The sequence below is a fragment of the Lygodium microphyllum genome, chromosome 1 (assembly GCF_053477565.2).
Source record: "Lygodium microphyllum isolate KBCC chromosome 1, Lygodium_microphyllum_v1.1.10, whole genome shotgun sequence".
In the NCBI taxonomy this organism is placed as follows: domain Eukaryota; kingdom Viridiplantae; phylum Streptophyta; class Polypodiopsida; order Schizaeales; family Lygodiaceae; genus Lygodium; species Lygodium microphyllum.
The window spans coordinates 119,676,420-119,698,630 of NC_141135.1; the positions used below are offsets into that span (position 1 = coordinate 119,676,420).

At 39.8% G+C, this 22,211-nt stretch overlaps 1 protein-coding gene across 1 annotated transcript; it reads left to right on the forward strand.

The window, feature by feature from the left end:
* The first annotated feature begins 1,157 nt into the window (after positions 1–1,157).
* On the forward strand, positions 1,158–5,609 carry LOC148041601 (laccase-4-like). Its single transcript, XM_087680837.1, has 7 exons — positions 1,158–1,442; positions 1,870–2,024; positions 2,257–2,501; positions 2,576–2,704; positions 3,147–3,709; positions 4,140–4,500; positions 5,043–5,609. Exons 1-7 carry the CDS (start codon positions 1,326–1,328, stop codon positions 5,171–5,173), a joined length of 1,701 nt encoding a protein of 566 aa, XP_087536963.1. The 5' UTR covers positions 1,158–1,325; the 3' UTR covers positions 5,174–5,609.
* The last annotated feature ends 16,602 nt before the right edge of the window (positions 5,610–22,211 follow it).

Below are 22,211 nucleotides of genomic sequence, written 5' to 3' on the forward strand. Positions count from 1 at the left end.
GAACAAACTTTGGTTTCGGGCTTTGCTTCACCTTTGTAGGTTATTAATACTGAGAGTTTGTATGTAATGTTTGGTCACACTTAAACTTTGTGGTGTGGTTCATGTATCTTTCATTTGTGGTTCGTTTCATGGTAGTAATATTATTTCTCATTGTAGCATCTAGGGATCATCTAGAGCTACTTCTAATTGTTGTGCAGAGCAAGTATGGATACAAGTTTACAAGTTTGGTGCATGGTCACATATGAGTCTATGTACTCTTGGATGCAAATGCATATCTGGCCTTTTATACATGTGTGTAAGAGAGAGAGAGAGAAGGCGAGAGAGGAAGGGAGAGAGTGATTGAGTGAGTGAGTGTGGATACAGAGGGGGGAGGTGTAAAAGGGGTGAGAGAGAGAGGCGTTGCGAGTAGAGGAGAGTAAAGCATGCGATGTTTTTTGCACTTAAGGGTGGCAATGTTACTGTGCGGTATGGAAGTAAAGCTATTGTGTAATAGCATTAGCATGTGATAGTGAATCATGTGATGTTTTTGTGAGATAGCATTATCCACTGTGTGATAGGGAAGTCTTGATCCCTTGAACCCCGCTTTGTCGTAGCAGGATAGCATTCCTTGCGCGTGAAACACTAGTAGTTATAATATTGTTCGACCCAAAAAAGAAGATGCAACAAGGGGATTGAACATTGATAAAGGAGTTGGGAGTCGGGACCGGGCCAAATAGAGGGAAATTTGAGTTATGAGAGTCTAAGGAATCTTCCAAGGCTGCAAGTGAATCATATCTTGGGAAAGGAGAAAAGAGAAACGAAAAAAAAAAAACGAAGAGGATGGATAGAAGGCAATACAATAATAATTAATATTCATGTCCCACAATACTTAGTGGGAAAGGGGAGCTGGAAAGAAGAGGTGCACCTAACTGAGTCATAAGTCCAATACGAACGTGGGGGCAGCTACGTCGCGACGAGACGCAGGACTTCTTCGCAAGCAAATGGCGGGGGTTCAATTCAATTGCAGGCCTGGGCCTGATCGCAGGAGATTACTTAGACAGATGTTGCGTAATTTGGCGGGTAATGGCCCTACGTTCTACCTTCCGGCCTAGACCATCGCTTTGCAGCTACTGCTCCCCTCCATGATTAATTATTTCGGGCATAATATAACTCCATCATCTCAAGGCGGATTAATGGGGGAAGGGAGAGCACACACACGGACAAGGCACATATAAATGTTTGCCTCTGCAATGCAATGAGCTACAGGGAGGTAGTAGCATAGGAGTGCCTATCCTGGTAGATCATACAAATCGTATTTATTTAGCTGATCCGATATATTAGCGAGGATGAGCTACGTGACCATGCAACCAACCTCGCCGCTGCTGCTTCTGATCATCAGCAGCTGCTGCTGGAGCCTGCTGGCACTCATGGCCTGCGCCGACACTCGCCGCTACGAGTTTCATGTAAGTAGAGATCGGCTGCCTCGCATAACCACCTTGCATTTGTTATATTTCCAGGCTAAACACACAAGCCTGTTTCTTTTGACATTTTCCCATGTGCTCCTTACCCAGCTATAGTGTTCCTTTCCCTCCCTTTCCTTTTCCCATGTGCTCCTTCCTTTTCCCCAGCTACAGTGTCCAACCGCATATCCAACTAGGTGCGATTGGGCGTCCTCCCCCCACGAAGAAGCTCATGAATTCACAATGTGGGAAATAGTGACAACCCTTGAATCTCCTTATGCAGAGTTCAAAGGCCCTTTTTATTTACATACCTTTGAAGAGTTTAAATTGAAATTCATTCACCACATTCTCGTTGTCTCGCATGGTTTGGAAACAGCCAGTTTTTCGAACACTTGTCCCGGCTCCGTATTAACAATGAAAACCATTGCAGGTTAAGCTAGCCAATGTTACGCGCCTTTGCTCCACGAAGGCTGTTCCCACTGTGAATGGTGAGTTCCCAGGGCCAACCGTGGTTGCTCGAGAGGGGGATCGGCTACTCATCAAGGTTTCCAACCACCTACCTAGCAAGAACATCACCATCCACTGGTAAATGTTCAAACCTTCCTAATTATTTTGTCTTCAAGGCTATAAGCATTCCTAATCATACCGTATAAGCTATCTATATTATAGCATATCGTACATGTATCAAATACTTGCAAGGGTCCAAGAGTACTAATGTATGTGCACTTTGAAATGCTCTTCTACACGAAATTTATGTTGAATCAATATTCTTTAATAGAAGTAACTGTTCATGGCACGATCGCTATATGGCTGGCAGGCATGGTATCAGGCAGATCCGCACGGGCTGGGCTGATGGGCCCGGGTACATCACGCAGTGTCCCATGAAGCCTGGCACCGCCTACACCTACAACTTCACTGTCACGGGGCAGCGCGGCACCTTGTGGTGGCATGCCCACCTCTCCTGGATGCGCTCCACGGTGTATGGTGCCATCATCATCCTGCCGAAGAAGGGCACCCCATATCCGTTCCCTAAACCGGCGCAAGAGATTCCCATCGTATTGGGTAAGTGAGAACACTTCGTGCCTGTGTGTTGAATGCGGTTGCTACTTAGAACTGAAAAGAAATGCTATACATAGGTGAATGGTGGAAGGCTAGTGTGGATGCGGTGGTCAACCAGGCAACCCTTACGGGAGGAGCACCCAATGTGTCAGACGCCTACACCATCAATGGGCAACCCGGGGCCTTGTATCCGTGTTCGAGAGCAGGTAAAAACATGTCAACACAGCTTTTCATCGTCTTCGATTTTCTTCTCTATTGGTAGAGAACTTTGTGTGGGGGACTGGTGAGAAGCAACAGGCACGGGAACAGGATTCAGCTTTTCCATCGTAGATCCTGTATGATGGATTGCAATGACAATGTTGCGAGGGGATGGCCGCATACTTGGTAAAGGTCAAAAAGTGCAGGTTTCTATTCCGAGTCATGTCACGACCCATAAAACAAGAGCGACGCAAAGAATCCCTCTTCTAGTGAGCTGGAGGCTTTACTGTTTTTGAAGTTTAATCGATAATGTGGGTGGGCATATTGTATATATGTGTGTGTGTCACGCATTATCAAAAGAACTTTGAAATCCCGACGCGAAACTCCTCCTCTTGTAAACGACTATTTTGAGGGTTTTTAATTAGATAATTGATCAAACATGGTTGTTAGGGACGACGACGTTGCAAGTGCAGCGGGGCAAGACGTACATGCTGCGGATTGTGAACGCGGTGATGAACGGGGAGCTGTTCCTGGGGCTGGCCAACCACAAGCTCACGGTGGTGGAGGTGGACGCCGTGTACACCAAGCCCTTGCAGGTGGACCATCTCCTCATAGCTCCCGGCCAGACCACCAACGTCCTCTTCACGGCCGACCAGGCCCCAGGTGGGCGCTACTACCTGGCCGCCCGGCCCTACATCGCGCCCAACGTCACCGCCGACAACACCACCACCACCGCCATCGTCTCCTACAGCCGCCCAAGAAACAGCCCCTCCCCGAAACTTCCTCCCCTGCCGGCCTTCAACGACACCTCCGCCGCCGCCACATTCAGCAGCAGCCTCCGGAGCTTGGCGTCAGCTCACTACCCTGCCAACGTGCCCCAACGCATCGACCGCCACCTGTTCTTCACGGTGGGCCTGGCCGTTCGGCCCTGCCCCGCGTGCACGCTCGGCGCCAAATTGGTGGGCGCCGTTAACAACATCTCCTTCGTGCTGCCCCAAACCGCCCTCTTGCAGGCTAGTTCGAGTGCTCTCTTCACTAAACATGTCGAGCTTTCACTTGGAATTTCCCACCTCGGAAACGGGGCTCTTTTCTTTTCTCATGTTCTTCCCTTTAGAGGGCTTCTCCTAAAGTGTTCAACATGACGCGCTTTTGCACGCGAGGTACCTTGTACCTACTACCTAGGTAGGTTTGTTGCCGAACCCCGCTTGGAGCTTGAACATCCCCACACACCAAGACACCTAGCTAGGTTTGTTGCCAAACCCCACCTAAAGCCCCCCCCCCCCCCCCCCCCCCCCCCCCTCCCCCAAGCATTGCCCCGTCCCCAACTATATCTACCTCAATGTGCAATCAATCCCTCCTATGCAGAAGCTGATGATATTGTTTCTCGAAAGGTAGGAATTATTGTGTCAATTTATCTAAAACTTCTTGTGTTTGCTCCAATAGGCCCACTATTTCAAGAAGTCAGGGGTCTTCATGACTAACTTCCCAGATAACCCCACCGCTAGCTTCGACTTCACGGGCGTTGCACCATCCAACATCCTAGCCAAGTCAGGCACACGCTTGAGCTACATCCCCTTCAACGCCAGCGTCGAGCTAGTGCTACAAGACACCCGCATTGTCGCCCCGGAGAACCACCCCATCCACCTCCATGGCTACAACTTCTTCGTGGTGGGCCAAGGCTTCGGCAACTACAACAGCACCTCTGACCCTGCCACCTTCAATCTCATTGACCCTCAAGAGCGCAACACCATCGGTGTGCCTCAAGGTGGATGGGTCGCTCTCAGGTTTCGAGCTGACAATCCAGGTAGGCTATGCACTACATGATCATCTACTTATTTGTTTGTTTATGCTTGCCATGTAGCTACTTTTAAATTTTGGCATCATGACATTTGAAACATTATATATAAAATAAACAATCATGACATGCGTAGCTTTCACATTTTTAGGGTGGTGCTACCCCTAGGTTGTATTAGACTTTATGAATGTCTTGCAAGTTAAATGGTGGGGCAAGTTCTTTTACCTTTGGGACTTTAAAATCAAACTTATAGATGGTTCCTTGTATATTTTCGGAAAGATGTCCATACCTTGAGAAAATATCGTAAATTCTCTATTCAATGATCATATTATAACTTGTCATTTTGTAATAACCAATTGGGAACAAATACTAGCAGCAACCAAAATTCATTGTGCTATATGAGGAAGAAAGGTACTTATTTCTGTTGAATGAGAATATGCTGAGAGAGAGAGAGAGAGAGAGAGAGAGAGAGAGAGAGAGAGAGAGAGAGAGAGAGAGAGAGAGAGAGAGAGAGAGAGAGAGAGAGCACTAATGATTCTGCTACACTACAGGTGTATGGTTCATGCATTGTCACCTCGAGGTCCACACTGCTATAGGTTTGGATATGGCATTTCTTGTGGAAAATGGGCCAACACCTGAGCAATCAATAATTCCCCCACCCTCAGATCTTCCACCTTGCTAGCAGTGTACAATAGCAATCTTATGAGCTATTAGAATATCATCTCTATTGCTCTAACAACCTTTTCTTAGCGTTACCCTGTCGAGTTGCATCACTATCGTAACATATACACCATGAATATCTCTCTTAGCACATGTGACAAGACCTCGAGTTGGATTCATCCGGCCATCACGTACCTAGCATTTTCATCCTACCTCGAAGAAATCAATAAAATGAAACTGACATTTCGAGCTAATTCTTCCTTTCAATTGTATTCTATGGAGGCACTCATCGGGCATTCCTCATAAAAGAGTCATAACATTGCACTTATCTCTTTGTTCCTCCTATTCAATTGTAACTTATTCTTCTTCAAACAACATTGCATACTTCAAAGTTGAAATACTCCTTTTTAATGCTTTACAAAGTGCCTTGCTATGGGGGACATCATAGTAACATGAAAGACCTTTAATGAGTAGGTCATGCCAAAGGCTCTGGAGCACACATCATATGTTGGAGCATCAACCTATCCTAATATTTTTTTCCCTTGTGCTAATTTTGATGGTTAATAAGGGAAAAGTGGTAGTTAACTTAGGGTAATCGTTGAGGCAAACTATCTTGCCATCATCTAATGACCTACTCCTTCAAGTGTTTCCACCTACTCATAGCTTATATTCTATCTCTATGTAGACTGCTCGAGATCCAAGTTCTTCATTGCCTCTTACCCTGGTTCACGTCTATCTACAGAATGCAAGGTAGAGTAAAATTGGAATCGAGTTGCATAGTTTCTTCCTTTTGCAAAAATAATCCAAATGGTTGTGGGAGGATGCTCCAATAGCTGCCCATTCATGGGGCACACTTGCGTCTCCTCTCGATCCTTCTCCTTCCATCCGCTCCTCCTGTCAAGCAAGAAAGAGACAAGAAGAGGACCTTCACACAGGGAGGGGATAAGGATTAATCCTTAGGCTCAAGAAGCCTTGCAAGGTCAAGTCCCTGACTCCTTTGAAGCTCAATGAATGGTGAGAGTATAAGAGAGGAAGAGAGAGAAAATGGAAGAAACAATGGAAGCCAGAAGATAGTACACAAGAGAACGCCTTCATCATATCCATTAAACTTTATATAGAACAATGATTAGGCTTTTAACCATCTAACTTTAGGCTTTTTGCCTATTCCATTTGAGTACAACACTTGTGTCTCAAGCTAGGCCTTCGCTACATTTACTTGCATGACTTTACAAATTGCACTAGAGAGCCCGTTTCTTGGATTGACAAAAAGTGTCCACATGGTTGGTACTTTTTCTCCATTTGTCAAGCTTCTATCTCTTACTCCACTACACGTGCAATGAATCCTCTTTTTCCTTCTACCTTTTTTGCCTTTGATGTAGATGGGTAACTATAATATTTCCCTTGAGAACAAACAATATCCCCCTAAGAGTTACTATATTATATGCCCTTTTGAGAAGTGTTAACAAACTCGAGATAAAGTAGCCAAGGTGGAGTAGGAAAAACATACGATTGATTTCTAGATGTTGACAACAATGTCCTAACTTTGTTGACAACAATGTCTTAACTTTTTAGGAGGCATACTTACATTCTAATTAGTCAAACACAAAACCATACTAGAGATCTATCAAGTTCTGTAATCATACTACCTAGGGTCAGTCTATCACTCCATTTCAAAAGATTCCATATAAGGTAGTTCACACCTTGGGGCATGACATAGAAGTAATAGAGAGTGGCTTCAATTTTAAGGATCCTAGGCATAACTTATTTTACTTGTGTAGCACCATGAACATCTATCATAACAACCAATGGAAGTCCTTTACAAAACATGCGATAATTGATAAATCTTAATGTGAAGTGCATTTTATGAATTTTACACTTATTTTGCATGCTTCACATGTTTCTCTTTGATATATTAGAGAAGTACAAGTGAGTGAGAACAGTGTGCTCAAACAACATTGATTCATTAGTAAATTGGGTTAGTCACTGCATGCATAGTCTTATTTAAGATGCAATGATTATTTTAGACTAGAAAGAGATGCACACATTTGTAAGATATGCTTCTCGCCTTTCAAAGTACCTACATATAATGATCCTAATTCAACTCCCACGATGTAGACTTATCATAATCTATACTATCTCTTAGAATTAACTTGGTGCATTTTTTCTTCTTTTTCTCTTCCATTGGACCATTTTTTTAGTTTGTGAGTTGACTTATAGTCTATCCCTCATAAGTGTCTTTTGAAGGAAACATAGATACCCTTAGACCCAAGTAATGTACATACATAATTAGGACACTAACCATTGTTTTTTGAGTAGCATGGGGTCTAATAAGCAAAGTACAACATAAAAGTGTATAATGGGACTAGAATGATATTCATAGTCAAGGTCTATTCACTTTCTAATCTCACTTTATTCTTTTGAGTTGGTATTTTTCTACAAGGGTACTAATGAGAGAATAATGGAGGATGGCAAAAAATGTATGAAATATTGTTAGTTTTGAATAGCATGAGAATGGCGATACAATGTACATAACATGCACTGTTGTTTCTTGAGCACTCCATACTGAGGTCCTCTTCTTAGATTATAATTAGTTTGATTATAGAGCTAAATGCACAATGATCAGGCTATTGGATGGTGATTTCTATTCTTTCAAAAGTTGCAACTCACTTCAATGACAATCTCTCACCTTGTCTCTCAACACTCTGCTCAAACTAACCATGCATCCCTCTCTCCAAACTAAGAAAGAAAGAACATAAGCTTGAGGGCGCACTTATAATAAATAAATCATCTATATAACGTTTGTTCAAAGGGTATTAAGAAATACCATTTCTCTACATACTATAAGGTCATAAGATGACCCCTTTTACTTTACTAAACTTATGTATTTTTTTCAAATTATAATTAAGAAATCCCTTTTGTAAATATAATCTTGTAAATTTTACTAAATAAGATAACCTTTCCTTTGAACTCACGTGGTATCTTACATGTTCTATAAGGTGGACTCCCCGGTACCCTAGTCCAAAAGCTTGAAGAGACAAAGATGGTTCCACAACCCAAACAACACAATCCAATGCCATCGCTTCTTTGCATGCATCTCAATGATGAGAGAAGAAGATGGAGAAGAACTTCACCTCACTGAATTCCTCTCTCACACAATCTCACAACCTCATATACAGCTTTAAACTCAGAGCGTCACTTTTCCTGAGTTCCTCGCTCAACACCTCTCTCTCTCTCTCTCTCTCTCTCAACATAAATAGACCTAGCATTTGCTCTTGTAGTCACAAATTCATGTGTGCAACCTAGACAATATCTGCGGGTGTGGCAAATACAATTGTGGAGAATAATACAATAGTTGTATTTATTGCGGGTGTGATAAATAAAACTGTGAAGAATGATATAATGTGCACAAGAGTGAGCTTTGATCTCATGGAATAATACATCCATGACTATAATGTGATTTCCAAAAGTACAAAATAATACAAGTGCAAAAAATAATACATTTCCAGAACTAATAATAACCCACATAAAACAAATCTAGTACTTGTGCTTCAACCTTCTTTGACTTTAGCCTTCACAAACTAGTGTTAACATTATCCCCCTCCAAGAAGAGTGCCAGTCCTATGGCACTCACTCCAAAGGTAGATGTGGAATGTTGAGAATAGTTAATGAAATAGTAGTCATGATGAAATGAAGTAGATGTTACTAATGAAGAACCATAGAATATCTGAGTAAGATGCCTCTGATGAAGAACTAGAATTGTTGAAGAAGATGTTGTTCCTGTTGATGGTACATAGGATCTTGTGCATACTACTGTGGATGGAAAAACTGATATGATGGTTTGTAACACAACTTATAGAAGATGGTATTGTGAATGGCAATACTCTAGGTTCATGGGCCTTCTCGGTGGATCAAACTTGAAAGGTCCAAGGAAAATAAATTGGAGATTATAGAAGTTGGGAGAGTTGAGATGGGAGTAGGAGGGATGACTCATGAGTCTCCATTTAACTATTACACATGTAAAGTAAAACCTTGCACACATTCACTTCCTAAAGGAGAGTGATACTCTTCTGATTGTGCACATGTCATATTATATTCTTTGTTTGGGAGATGGGTCCAGTCATGCTTAAAAGTGTTGTCTCACACTTGAGGACCCAAAACCATGAATAGGGTAGGTGTAAATATTATGTGAGTATGCATGTTTACATTGTCTAATATGTAGCTAGAAAACGACTTGATGGGTTCTTCTATTGATGATGACTAATGAAGCAAGGAATCTTGAACTTGGTGAAGATGGGAAGAAGTAGCATGGTTGAGGGAAAAAGGAAGTTAAGATGCAGTATTGAGAAAACGAATGGAGTCCAATCCAATAAGCTCTTAAGCACATGGTTCTTCATATAGGATCAAAGATAGGTAGTAGTTGATGGAATCACCATCCTTCAATAAAAGTATCTTTTTTAGCTTGCTTCAAGGTTATGTGTGAGCACTGGGATGAATGAAGTGGAAATGGAAAAAGTGCAAGTGACTCAAGAAGATAGGTCTAAAAAAGGCAAGCTGAGACTCCCTAGGTATATCTTGACCTTGATGTGCCCTGAGTAAATGTGGGAGAGAATGGAAAAAGGGTTGGGGGATTAGAGACAGAGTTGGCAAATTTGCAAGTTTTCAATGTGAACCCAACCCTTTACAATATCTAGTTATAGATATGTGATAATCTAGTGCACATCAATATGTTGTTTAGATGATGCTAGGATAAGTATTATGTTATGGGACTCTATATGAGATTCAAGATATAATGACAAACTCAATTTCCATGCATGGATAGAATAGATATAATTTTAGGTAGAGTGCAGATTTGGTATTTCTAGTTGTCATTCAAAAGGAGCTACCACCATAATACACTAGAGTTTTAAAAAGATGAAATGACTATTGTAATTCAAGGTGAACATGATTTATTGATTTCTCCTATTGACCTTTTCACTTAAATTACAAAAATTATGGACACACATGCTTGTGAGGTACACATGATTTGGCATTTTTCTATATAGCATAATATTTCATCTCCCAAAATTGATCAAAACTATCAAGTGTATTGTTAAATGAGATAAAAAATATTTTTACATTTAACTTGCCGTGTAGTCTATGCAATGGGTCATTGTTGCAATCTAAGCACTAGCTCAAACATTAGCATCAATGTTAACAGTATTTGTAAAGGCTAAAGTCAAACAAGGTTGAAGCACAAGTACTATATTTATTTTATGGTGGATTATGATTTTTGGAGATTTAATGTATTTGTTGAGACAAAAAATGGGCATGATATACTAGCTCTATCAGCTCTAACCCGGGCTCCTACATGCACCAAACCAACCTCATGGCCTCGCGGCCCCAAGAGCATATGAATAATATAAAATGGTTTATCTAACTAATGCATTTGTAGACATAAGTTTCGAATTGTAATCCAACAGTTTGACCATCCTGACTCTAAGCATAGGGAGCTTTCCATACATAGGTGACTACTTTACCTCAATTTACACATACAAAAAGGGCACCCTCCAACTAAATGTTGTAGACCCTATGACTCTCCTACACCCCAAGGATTGGCCCTAGGATGCACTATCTTAACACATAAGAAACAATGAAACATAGTCCTCTCTCTTTTTATTTTTTTTATCGAAGAGATTTATTATTTTTCTCACATAGTGATGCTAGGAGGTATATTCCATGGTGGATTTCATGATTATATTTATTTGTCGGGGCTCATACACAAGGTGGATTCCTTGTGTGAGAAGTTGACGCAGTTGCTTGTCCTTTTTGGGTGTTAGATGAATTGAATGTGCACATGGGTGATTACATAGTGAGCGATTCCATAAAATACATATAAAATTAATAGACATTTATGAGTTTGGAGTGTGCACTTGAATTAAATTAAGGTCAGGATAGAGTTCCAACCTATTTAATTATTTTCTAGCTGAAGATTGCTATGTATTCACTTTTATTGGGTTTTATTTAATTTTTTTCTAACAATTGTGAATGCTTTAGTTGATGTGTAGAGCAAGTGGCAGTGGCATTGGGTAGAATCAAGGCAATGACGTGAATCCAAATGCCTATAAGAATTACTATTTTTTATGGGCGCACACCTTATGACTAAAGACGTGGTGCCAATATTTATTTAAGCGCACTTATTTATTAAAGCGCTCGACAAAACATTTATTATCTTGTATGTGCATAGGCGCTCGGTTAAATATTTCATTATTTGATATTTGTATTTGGGCACATCCTGGACTTTTGGACACCCAAACGTCTTACTCTATAATTGGGCAAAAGCAAACGCAAAAGCAAAAGCATGCTATTTGTAAAGTGGGCTATTTTTGAGCTTAAAGATAAATAAATTTATAAATACATGCCTTGTGAAGCGCTCACACAAAGGCATGAGGGGAGATTGCACCCCATTTTTCTTTTTTGTCTCATGTCATGCAAATTTCCTTTTTGTTTTTTGCTTGCAATTATGAAGGTTTGTAGAGTTCTTTGTTCTTGGGGACCTTTCGGCATTCGCTACGCACACATACAACATCCGACGCATATCACATAGGCTTTTCCCAAAAATAGCCACTCTAACCTACTGCAAATGAACCTCTTTCGCTCAATGTAGGTCACTAATTTAGTAGGAAAAGTGCTATGCATCCAAGAGTTCCTCTTTAATACCATGCTTCGTGCATATAGAAGATGTCATGCCCTAGTGTGCTCAAAGAGTTTTAATTAACAATCAATCCACGTGTTGTGCAAAGACATCCTTTTCATGCTTTTCCCAACACAGAGCGGCATTGTGAATATGAAATTGGGCTAACCCGTGCTTTCATTCCTTTAGATATTCAATGAAACCTAAATGCTGCACTTCAATGCACAATCACTCATCTTTTTCCCCTAAAAACTTAGCATTTCGGCCTTCATTGCACATTAATTCATTACATGGAGCGTTCTTTCCATTATGTCATTTCCCCATAGAAACATCCCCTAAATAACCACTTTATCATGCAAATGGGTATAGACTGAGGCAAACCTCATGCCCTACAGTTCATTGTACATCCAGACATGCTTTACTATTTTCTCCCCTTTTTGGGATTTAAAGATAAAAATTTCTCATTTTTGTTATTTTTAAAATTTTAATTATTTTATTATAAATACTCATTAGTAATTTTTGATCATACAACAACAAAGACCAACCATGGCAATTAGCATGTACTATTTCATCCACATAAATATTACTTTCACCAAATTTATCAATTATTATTATATTTCTCAATTTTATGTGCTTTGAGTGTACTAGATGATTAATTTTTGCATTATGACAACCACACATTTTGAAATTTGGGGCTTGTGGCCCTTAAATACAACACATATCACTTCCATATCGAATTTCAACCCATATGCATCTCAATTTCATGACGAAAACAATAATAGAATAGAATTTCCTTTAAAACTACAACTTACCGCAAGAAAATTTCTTTATTTTTTATGATTTTAGAGATGTGTAGGCCACTTGCTCACACTCCACACAATTTCTACCAACCATCTTTGTGCTCCCTTACTCCATTTATTGTATCTTGTCGCAATCCGACACCCCTTCTCCCTTTATGCTCTCACCCATATGAGCAACAATTATGACGATAGAAAAATATCGATTTTCTAACTTTTAGTATAGTACATTGTTTATCATGCCCTTGCTCCATTTCTTGCATCTTGTTGTGATCTGACATCCCTTTCCTCTCATCCTCTTACCCACATGAACATTAATTATTGCGAGAGAGAAAGATAAGAGAAAAATACTAATTTTTTAACTTTCAATGTTTACATAATTTATTGTGCTTGTTGCAGTGATCTGAGGCAAAAAATTACTGCATATCATGCCTAGGGCTACTCCTTTTGATTTTTGCAAAGTCCATTTTTTAAAGCCATTAAGATTTTGTGGGTTTTTAATCCCCTTAAACTTAATTACTCAAAAAACTAGGTCATCCCTTTATGTTCACACTGCTAGCAAGTAATTTGTTTAAAATCAAAGGCCCAAACAAACCCAAATTTGAAATTTGAAAACACAAGTGCATTTCTAGTATCATTTTCTACTGACTTGGCCTCTTGGATGCTATTTTCGGCTTTTGGATCAAGTAGCTACTTTGTAACGTGAAAGTTGTGCCTCTTTCAATGGGCCATCTAATAGACTCTGATTGTTGGTGATGAACGCTTTCAATGCATTTTGGACCACTTGAATTCACTAAAAAAACTCAAGTATCTCTTGATTTTTACTACAAATAATTCATTTTTGGGTCCTAGTCACATTAATGCTCAAGTTGTGCCTTTTTAAATGGGCTATCTAATGAACAATTGACAAACATATGCTTTCAACATGTTCTTGGCCACCTACTTTGACTTAGAAATCTCAATGCCTCTTGATTTTTACTACAAATGCTCTATTTTGCGCTTCAATTTTGGCATCTAAATACATCTCTCATTAGAAACCACAAGATAGGGTGACTCAACCACTTGAATTCACAAACTAATCTGTACACTAAGGAAACATAAAGAGCATCAAGCTGCTTTAAACAAAATACACAATATAACATTGAACACAACTCTCACCCTACCCCCTAACAAAATCAAGGCATGACTTCCTTAGGCTAAACACAATCTTACAAAGAGATAAAGAGCAAGATGTGAACCAATTGCTCCAATATAGACTAGCTAAAACAACTGGACCAAGAACTCCTACTAGGCAAGGACTCCTATATCCTAATTCACTTCAATTCATATAATTTTTAATGTTTCCACATTCTTTATTCTTTAATACTTACTACTTGGATGTGTAAGGAGGGAACTAAGTGTATTGTGATCCAAGAAGAATAGGGCAGGCGTAAGGTCTAGTCTCGGTACCCAAAAACCTACCAAGCACTCATGAGGCCATAGTAAATCATTTTTTCCCACTCACTTTTATTTTCACTCTAGCCAACCTTATTTTATTTTGGCTAGAGTTTACCCCTCAGAAGGGCAAAGGCATCACAGCCCTAGGTCCTAACTCGTCCCCTAAGAATCTACCAAGATTTCACAAGGCGATGAACATCTGCTCTTTTGATGTTTTCTCTTTATTTTCTTATTTTAGGGGTTAAAATCTCTTTTTACACGTATCGGTATTGTAGGTATTTCAAAAATATTATCATTTTCTTCTTTTATTTGTTAAGCTTCCCTGATTGCCCCACAACTAACAGGAATTTCTAAAACCAACTTCTTGGCAGGCTAGTGGGATAGGGTCACTAGGGCTACCTCTAGGAAAAATATGTGCATGCCCAACAATACCTTCACAGGAGGTGGCCAACTATTTAGACCTCCCTAGACATGCCTAAAATCTAATCATGGGACTTCATGCCTTGACTACTAGTCCCCAACAAAGAAAAACCATCCCCCAAGTACATTGATACATTTTGATTAAAGAGAAGGAACTTGCAAAGGAAAGACATCACACTTGGATTGGCCACAAGCAGCGTCCATGCAACAATTGGCTCCCTTTATGTAACTTTTCAAACCTGTTTGATATAATAATGAAACAAAGGATTATTAAACATACCTGCACTGAATAGACACATGTTCCTCTTGGCCTAATGAGATAAATCATTTCATTGCAACAAAAGAAGTGGCCCTTGTGGCCTAACAAAATAAAACAATATAGGTGATACGACATCCCTCCTTGAAGTGGTCCTGAATATACAACAAGATGGGCCATTCCAAGCAGAAAATATGGCTCTTAGTCCCTAAACTAAATGCATCAAATTATCACCCATGCATCCTGCATATATAGCAAGGGGTGTAAGCATTACATGCTATTTAATGAGCTTATGGGTCCAAGACAATAACGGTAGATGGGTCTCGACTACTTTTTGCATCACCCAAACTAACCACTGCCTACCATATAAAGCATGCTTAGATGATAGTTGAATAGTTGAAAAAGAGGTATTCTTCATAAGCATAATTTGCTAATGAATCGGTGAACTGGTTCCAATGTCATGGAACCAACTAAAAAGGCATCCTTTCGAGCTTGTTAATCAGGTCTATAGCAATGTGATAATACATGCAAAGGATGGGATTGTGTAATGTGTACATTCCATTTAGTTAATTTTATATCAACTTGGAGTCCTCCTTTACTAATAAGTGGTGAATATCATCTCTCTTAGCAACATTCAGTCCCATTATCAGGCCTTTATATTCTGCCATCATATTGTTAGTAAACCCTACCTCAAGGTAGGTAGCTAATTTCATTGTGACTCTATGCAAGGGATCTCTAATGACTACTTGGTGCTCCCTTTCTTATTGGGACCCCTAGATGCTCCATCAAAATACATTGTATAGGTCCACAAAGGATTTACACAGCCACATCAGTGGTCAATTCCTCTATTCGTAACTATGATAATCAAAGCTCAATATATTCAGAGGAGAGGGTGAACGAAAGGCTCCATCCCACCTTTTTCATTGAAACCTACAATGATACTTGTTAGGAGACTCATATAGTGATGGAAAAGATCCTAATCTCCCAAAAAAACATCCCTTCTTCTTGCTCAATCACCTTATATCCTTTGCTTCACCAAACAAGCCTTCCCTGATAGTATCTTTGTTCTAGGTATTGGTGCTCTGAATAGGGAATTAGCCACCCCATCAACTAGTTGTAACTTCTCTTGCATGTTTCAAATCCACATGGCATGGACCTGCAAAGTGTTTGTCCCATTAGTACGCTTATAGATAATAAGGTTTAATCTTGTTAAGATTAATCTTATTCTTAAATTTCACCCCCTATAGATATGCTAATAATGTGATGGACTTATTTTTACCTATTCTATCTATCTTGTAAGGATCATCCCACTTAGTCTCTAATTTCCCAAGAAAAAGCTCCCTACATGCATCATAGTACAAGACTAGTTGCCCTTTTTTAAAGGTGTATTTCTTTGCTTTTATATCATGAAGATGTTTCATGCGACACTTAGCCACCTCTTGATGTAACGAATTCTAAATTTTAAGCTTGTCAAAATGTACTAAGATCATAAAAAGCTCAAAAAGTGCAACTTTATCCCCCAGAGAATGGTTAATCATGAATCATACTATGGGTAGCTCAATCTCCAGGGGGTAAAACACACTCCTCTCCATAAACTAACTTAAATGGAGTGTGGCCAATGGCTCATTTAAAGATCGTATTATATGCCCATATAGCCACATATAGTTTCTTGTCCAAATCTTGTTTCTTCTCTGAAACGATCTTTGATAGAATTTCCACAAGCTGCTTATTTGTACTGTCAACTTACCTATTTGCCTATGGATTATAAGATTTCATTTTTTTATGCTTTATTTGCCAAGCTTTTGATTACCTTATTTAGGATATGAGTTCCACAATCTGACACCAGCTCTTTTGGCAAGCCAAATCGATAGATTATTTGTTCAAGAAGGAAGCTAGCAGTCTCCTTTGCATCATTCTTTCTCCTTGCTCTTACTTCTGACCATTTCATAAAATAGTCATTTGCTACTATGATATACCTCTTTTGACACTGGCTCTTTTGGCAAGCCAAATCGACAGATTATTTGTTCAAGAAGGAAGCTAGCAGTCTTCTTTGCATCATTCTTTCTCCTTGCTCTTACTTCTGACCATTTCATAAAATAGTCATTTGCTATATACCTCTTCTGTGTAGAGGACAACAATCAATGCCCCACTTCTCAAATGGTAATAAAGCCATAATAGGAGTTAGTGGGAACTTTTGATTCTCTTGACCATCATGCCTTTGATATATATCACATCTCTTTACATATGCAAATGCATCCTGAAAGATGGATGGTCACCAATATCTGGCTCTTAAGGCTTTTTGTGTAGTTAACCATCTAGCAAAGTGCTCTCCACAAGCAGAGTCATGACACTCTTTAAGATAAATGGAACCTCCGTAGGCATAACACAATGATGACAAATATCATATACCCCTTGCCTATATAGAGTTCTTGCAATTAAAGTAAATTTTAAGGCTTATTGTTTAATCTTTTTTTTCTCAACCTTAGACAGAGGGGCTCCAGTCTCTCATGTAGATAGATACTATGTTATGGCAGTATACAAGGATGGAATGGAAGCCATGTCTATTTTAAGCAGACCCTCAAGGTTGCTCACTTCAGCTAATACTTCATGCAGCTCCTCGAAGTCTACAAGACACTCCAAGATGCCTTGCAATCTCAGCAGCTTACTCTTGATCTCATAATCAAATTCTTGCAAAGTGATGAACCACATTGCTAGGTGATTGAGTGATTGCAACTTGTTCAATGATCATCTTAGCCCCTCTACCCTTATATAAAATACAACCTTCTCATATAGGATATAGTGCATGAATTTTTTCATGGCAAAAACCATTCCTAGGAAAAAAAAATCCATATATGTATAATTAATTTTGGGCACATCCAATTTGCTACCGGTAAACACAATCGAATGGTACCATTCCTCCTTCCATATCTAAGCTAAGAAATAGGGGTGGTACTATGCATTGTGGCTACCAAAAATACATAGAACATTGTCAAGCATTTTTGCCTAAATTGAAAACCCCTAGAAAAAATTTAGGTAGGTAGGATTTTTGTAGCTTAGTCATTTGCGTAAATTTTCTAGGGGTAGGTAGGTAGGTAGAATTTTTGTAGCTTAGTCATTTAGTTTAGGTTGGCAGGTAGTCTATCTCGATCATGAATTGTTTTTGTCATTTTATTTGGATTTTAAAGCATAAAATTTTGATAGTCTTGGTCAAGATTGGTGTTTTCCTGGATAGATTTGGAGCATGATCTTGATGGTAGCCACTGAACATCTTGAAAATGTATATTTTCTTACCAATACTCTTGCATATGATACAGATTATGGGTTCATGAGTACTTCACGTTGCACTTATCGAATACACTACACTCAAGGAGTTTGTCTCCTAATTTTATTAATTATTTCCATGCCAAGGGTTGGGTTGATGCACAATTTGCACCATCATTGAGCACTAACACGACATGATGCCCACTGTAGCTATTTGCAGTAAATTTTAGATACACGTGTACTTGAGAAAGATCCTTTCATTGTGCACGCATAGTTCTTTGCATGCATGAGAGTTGGAATATTCATCACCAAAATAGGAACCATTGGATGAGTGTAAAAGGTGGTTGGGTGAGTTTGAGGTTTGTGAAGGATGCCTATAGTTGTGAGATGGGTTTTTGACTTGGTTAACATCATGAGGACCATTTTTTTTTTTGTTGAGTGACTATGAGACTTGGGTGGTGGGTGGAGTGGAGTATAACATTTGAGTGATGAGAGGTGTGGTAAAGAATCTAAAAGTAATCAAGGAATTGTGTTTATATCCTTTGTATGATGCATGGACACATGTAGATAGGCTAGGTACTATTTTTTCAATGCATATATCTTTTCATGTAAAGCATTGCTTGTATGATTGAATAGCATGGATCCAATTTTTCATTTTTTCTTCTCAACTCATATGTGACTGAGCATTATGTACAACCTCTATGCATAATTTGTAATAGGACACATTGCATTGAATAGAAGACATATACATAAAAAAGATGATGCTCTTTTGAAGAAAAATGGAGACATGGGTTTTATTCAAGCATCAGTATACTATCCTGAGCTTGGATTCCTTTGGTTTTAAAATCTAGATTTTGTTCAAAATAGTCTTGCATTTGAGAATAAGAGGAGCCATTTACTACAAGATTTTAGGGCCTGTGAGTGTTGATAAGCATTCTGTGTGTGGTTCTAATTTTGTTGCTAGTAAGGCTCTCGAGAGACCTTTGGTATTGGAATCATGCTTCCGGGTGGATGTTGTTCCCTTCAGTGAAAGCATGGTTCTTATGGGGAAAAATTTGCAATATGGACGTAAACAAGTAAAGGCATCTTTTGTAAAGAGGATGAAAAATGCTAAAAGTCCATCTGTGCTTTACAAAGGTCATAAGGATGTGAGGCCATTTGGCCATAAGGATAAGTTTGCATTGAGTTCGTTAGACCAGTGCAGCAAATTGAGGGAGTGAAAGAATATTAAGGGAAATATGAGATGGGTTTGGAGACCCAAAATCTCCAAAAGTATGGCAGGAGTGTCGGATGCAAGGCCAAGGATCCCATCTGGATATATTCTGCTGAACCCCCAAGAGGATAAGACTGGATATACATCTGACAATATACATTGCCTTGGGATACACCCATGTGATGTGCCTAGGCTTGAAGCTCTACCTAGTTTGGGTCGCAGCACTGATTTATGTGAAAACCCAAATAGGGGAGGTTCGAATGAGTACAAAGCTATGATTCTTTCTCCGAAAGGAGCCACTCAGCTGCTTGAACAACTAGTTTATTCACATGACAATAAATGTGGGACATGCGAGCCCACTGAGACCGTTCATTCAGCTCATAGTGCCCAAGAAGGGATCGGCCTTATTGATGAGTTATTTGTGGAAAGGCTTGGACTTGTATCTCTTTATAATTTTTTTTTAAAAAAAAACCTATGATCAAAAAACACAAGATCAAGCTTTTAGCTAACTTGCATGAGTAGCATGGGGCTAGTCGACCTATTATATGCTATCCTTGGCACCCTGGGTACTCTGATAGGGTGTGATGTATATGCCAAGGATATCAATATTACGTGGACTAAAATGACCTATCTATTTTAAGCTAGGAAGGCTAGCTGCTTTGGATATTACGTCTAGATTTCGTTAGGCCAAGAGGGCCAGTTGTTTGTTTAGTACAGGTGCGGTTAATGGTTTCTTGTTTTAGTTATGTGCTAGACAAGTTCGAAGAAGAGCTTGGAAGGAGCCTTTCGTTGCGTGGAAGCTTCTTGTGGCCCTATCCAGGTGATATCTCTCCTTTACGAGTACCGTGTTTTTATGCTATATGTGTCTGTGTACTTGTAGGGGATTTTCTTTTCTTGTTGGGGACCGACGTCCAAGGCATGAAGTCCCAAGTTTAGGTTAAGTATGATTGAGGGAGGCCTGAGTAGTCATTGTCTCCTGTAAAGACATTGTCAGATATTAAAAGACCTGTTTTAGAAGGTAGTCCTAGTGACCCTATTCTGCTAGCCTGCTAGGCAACCGTTCTAGGAGTTCTTACTTAGTTATGAGGCAGTTAGAGAAGCCTATAGAAGATAAATCATTATGATAGATGGAAGAGAAACCCTGAATATCTTAAAGGTAATAAATATATACAAAGGTGTGTAAAAAGGGGTTCTAACCCCTATCATAGAAAAGAGAAGAAACAAAAATTTATGAGCAGTTGATCATCGCCTTGCGAGGGCTTGGTAGGTTCTTGGGGCCGAGAGACCCGAGGCCAATACCTTGTCTTCCTAAGGGTGGCATCTTGCTGGAAAAGAAGAAAGTCAGGAAGGTTGGAGCGAAAATAAAAGTGAGTGTCAGAAGAGGATTAAGTGTCGCCTTGCGAGGGCTTGGTAGGTTCTTGGGTATCGAGACAGGACCTGAGGCCGATGCCCTATTCTCCTTGGGTCACTACGCTCAGCTCCCTCCTTTTTACATGCCCGAGTATGGAAAAATAAAAACCCTAAAAGAAGAAATGTGCTAAAAGAAAATACTTCTTGATCAGGCTATAGGAGTCCTCGCCTAGTAGGAGCTCCTGGTTGTGTTGTCCTTAGTTAGGTAGGTAGTTCAGACCACCACTTAGGGAAACCTCTTTGATAGTTCTTTTTAGTTTGGCCATGTTGGAGTAGTCGGTTAGTGACTAGCTTCGGACCTTCTATCAGATTATGCTAGGACTACTCCTTGTGGATGTCATGCCTTGGTTTTGTCAGGGGGTAGGGTGAGCATTGTGATGTGTTTTAATATGTATCTATTTTGTATCAGCTTGATGCTTCCTTTGGTTGTTTTGTGCAGATCTGTTGTGGGATTCGACGGGCTGAGTCACCCTATCCCATGGTCGCCAATGAGAGCGGAGTTTTGATGCCAAGAAGTGCTTAAAAATAGCTAAAAATTACGAATATCAAGGAAAAAAGATTCAACGTCGAAGGCGGCGACTCCAGCTAGGACGATTTTAAGCGTCAAGTGCTTTAAAGACGCCCGAGCAACACTTGTTGATTTTTGATAATTTTTCAGATTGCCATGCGGGTTGTCAAGAGTTTCCAGCCAATGTGGGATATCGAGTCAGATGCCTAGGATTTTTCAGAGCTCGATTTGGAGCTCGGACGGAAAAATGGCCACAAAATGGTCAAGATATGAAAAGGTGGACACTTGGAAGGCCAAAATTGGGCATGCCTTTTGAGTTTGGACCCCCCTTCAAAATTTTAAGCATACAGGGTGAAAAAACGTGGAGAGAGAATGAGAGATGAAGGTGCCATCTACACGCCCCATTTTTTTGCGTCTCCATGGATGGAGATGGAGATGGCAGGCTATGAGTACCCCATACAACCGATCTTGGGGCTGATCTTCTCCCTCTTGGCCGATCTTATCGCCTGTCTTCGCCCGTACAATGGTGGCCTGAATGAAGAGAGCCAATTTTAGTCTTTCTCTCTCCTCCCTCTCTCTCCCTTAAGGGGTTGTTCTTGTGTGGATGAAGATAATGAAGAATGGTGGAGGAAAGCTTGTCCGAATGAGACCGGATTGCTTCCGGATGAATGAAGACATGAAGAGTGCTATTCTTGAAGATACCGAGCATTAAATGTATACTAGAAATCAGTCCCATAATCAATACCAAGAAACTGAGACCTAAAAATAAGCGGTAATGCTATTTTTATAAAGGAAAAATGATATTTTTATGCTATTTGCTTTATGAAACCTTGTTCATATGGGATGAAAGTTCATTATGATATTGTTTGCCATGATTTTTAACTATTTGCAACCTGAAAATAAAAAAATATAAGGCTACATGGCCGGAATTAGTGTTAAAACCCGTAAAACACGCATTTTAAGGGTAAAATTGGGTTTTTGCTATATAAATGAGAAATATGATATGTCACACCAACTAAATCTGAGTTTTTGCTGTCAATGAACCTATGTTTCTATATTTTGTGCGTATTTAGCGGGTTTTTAAAAGG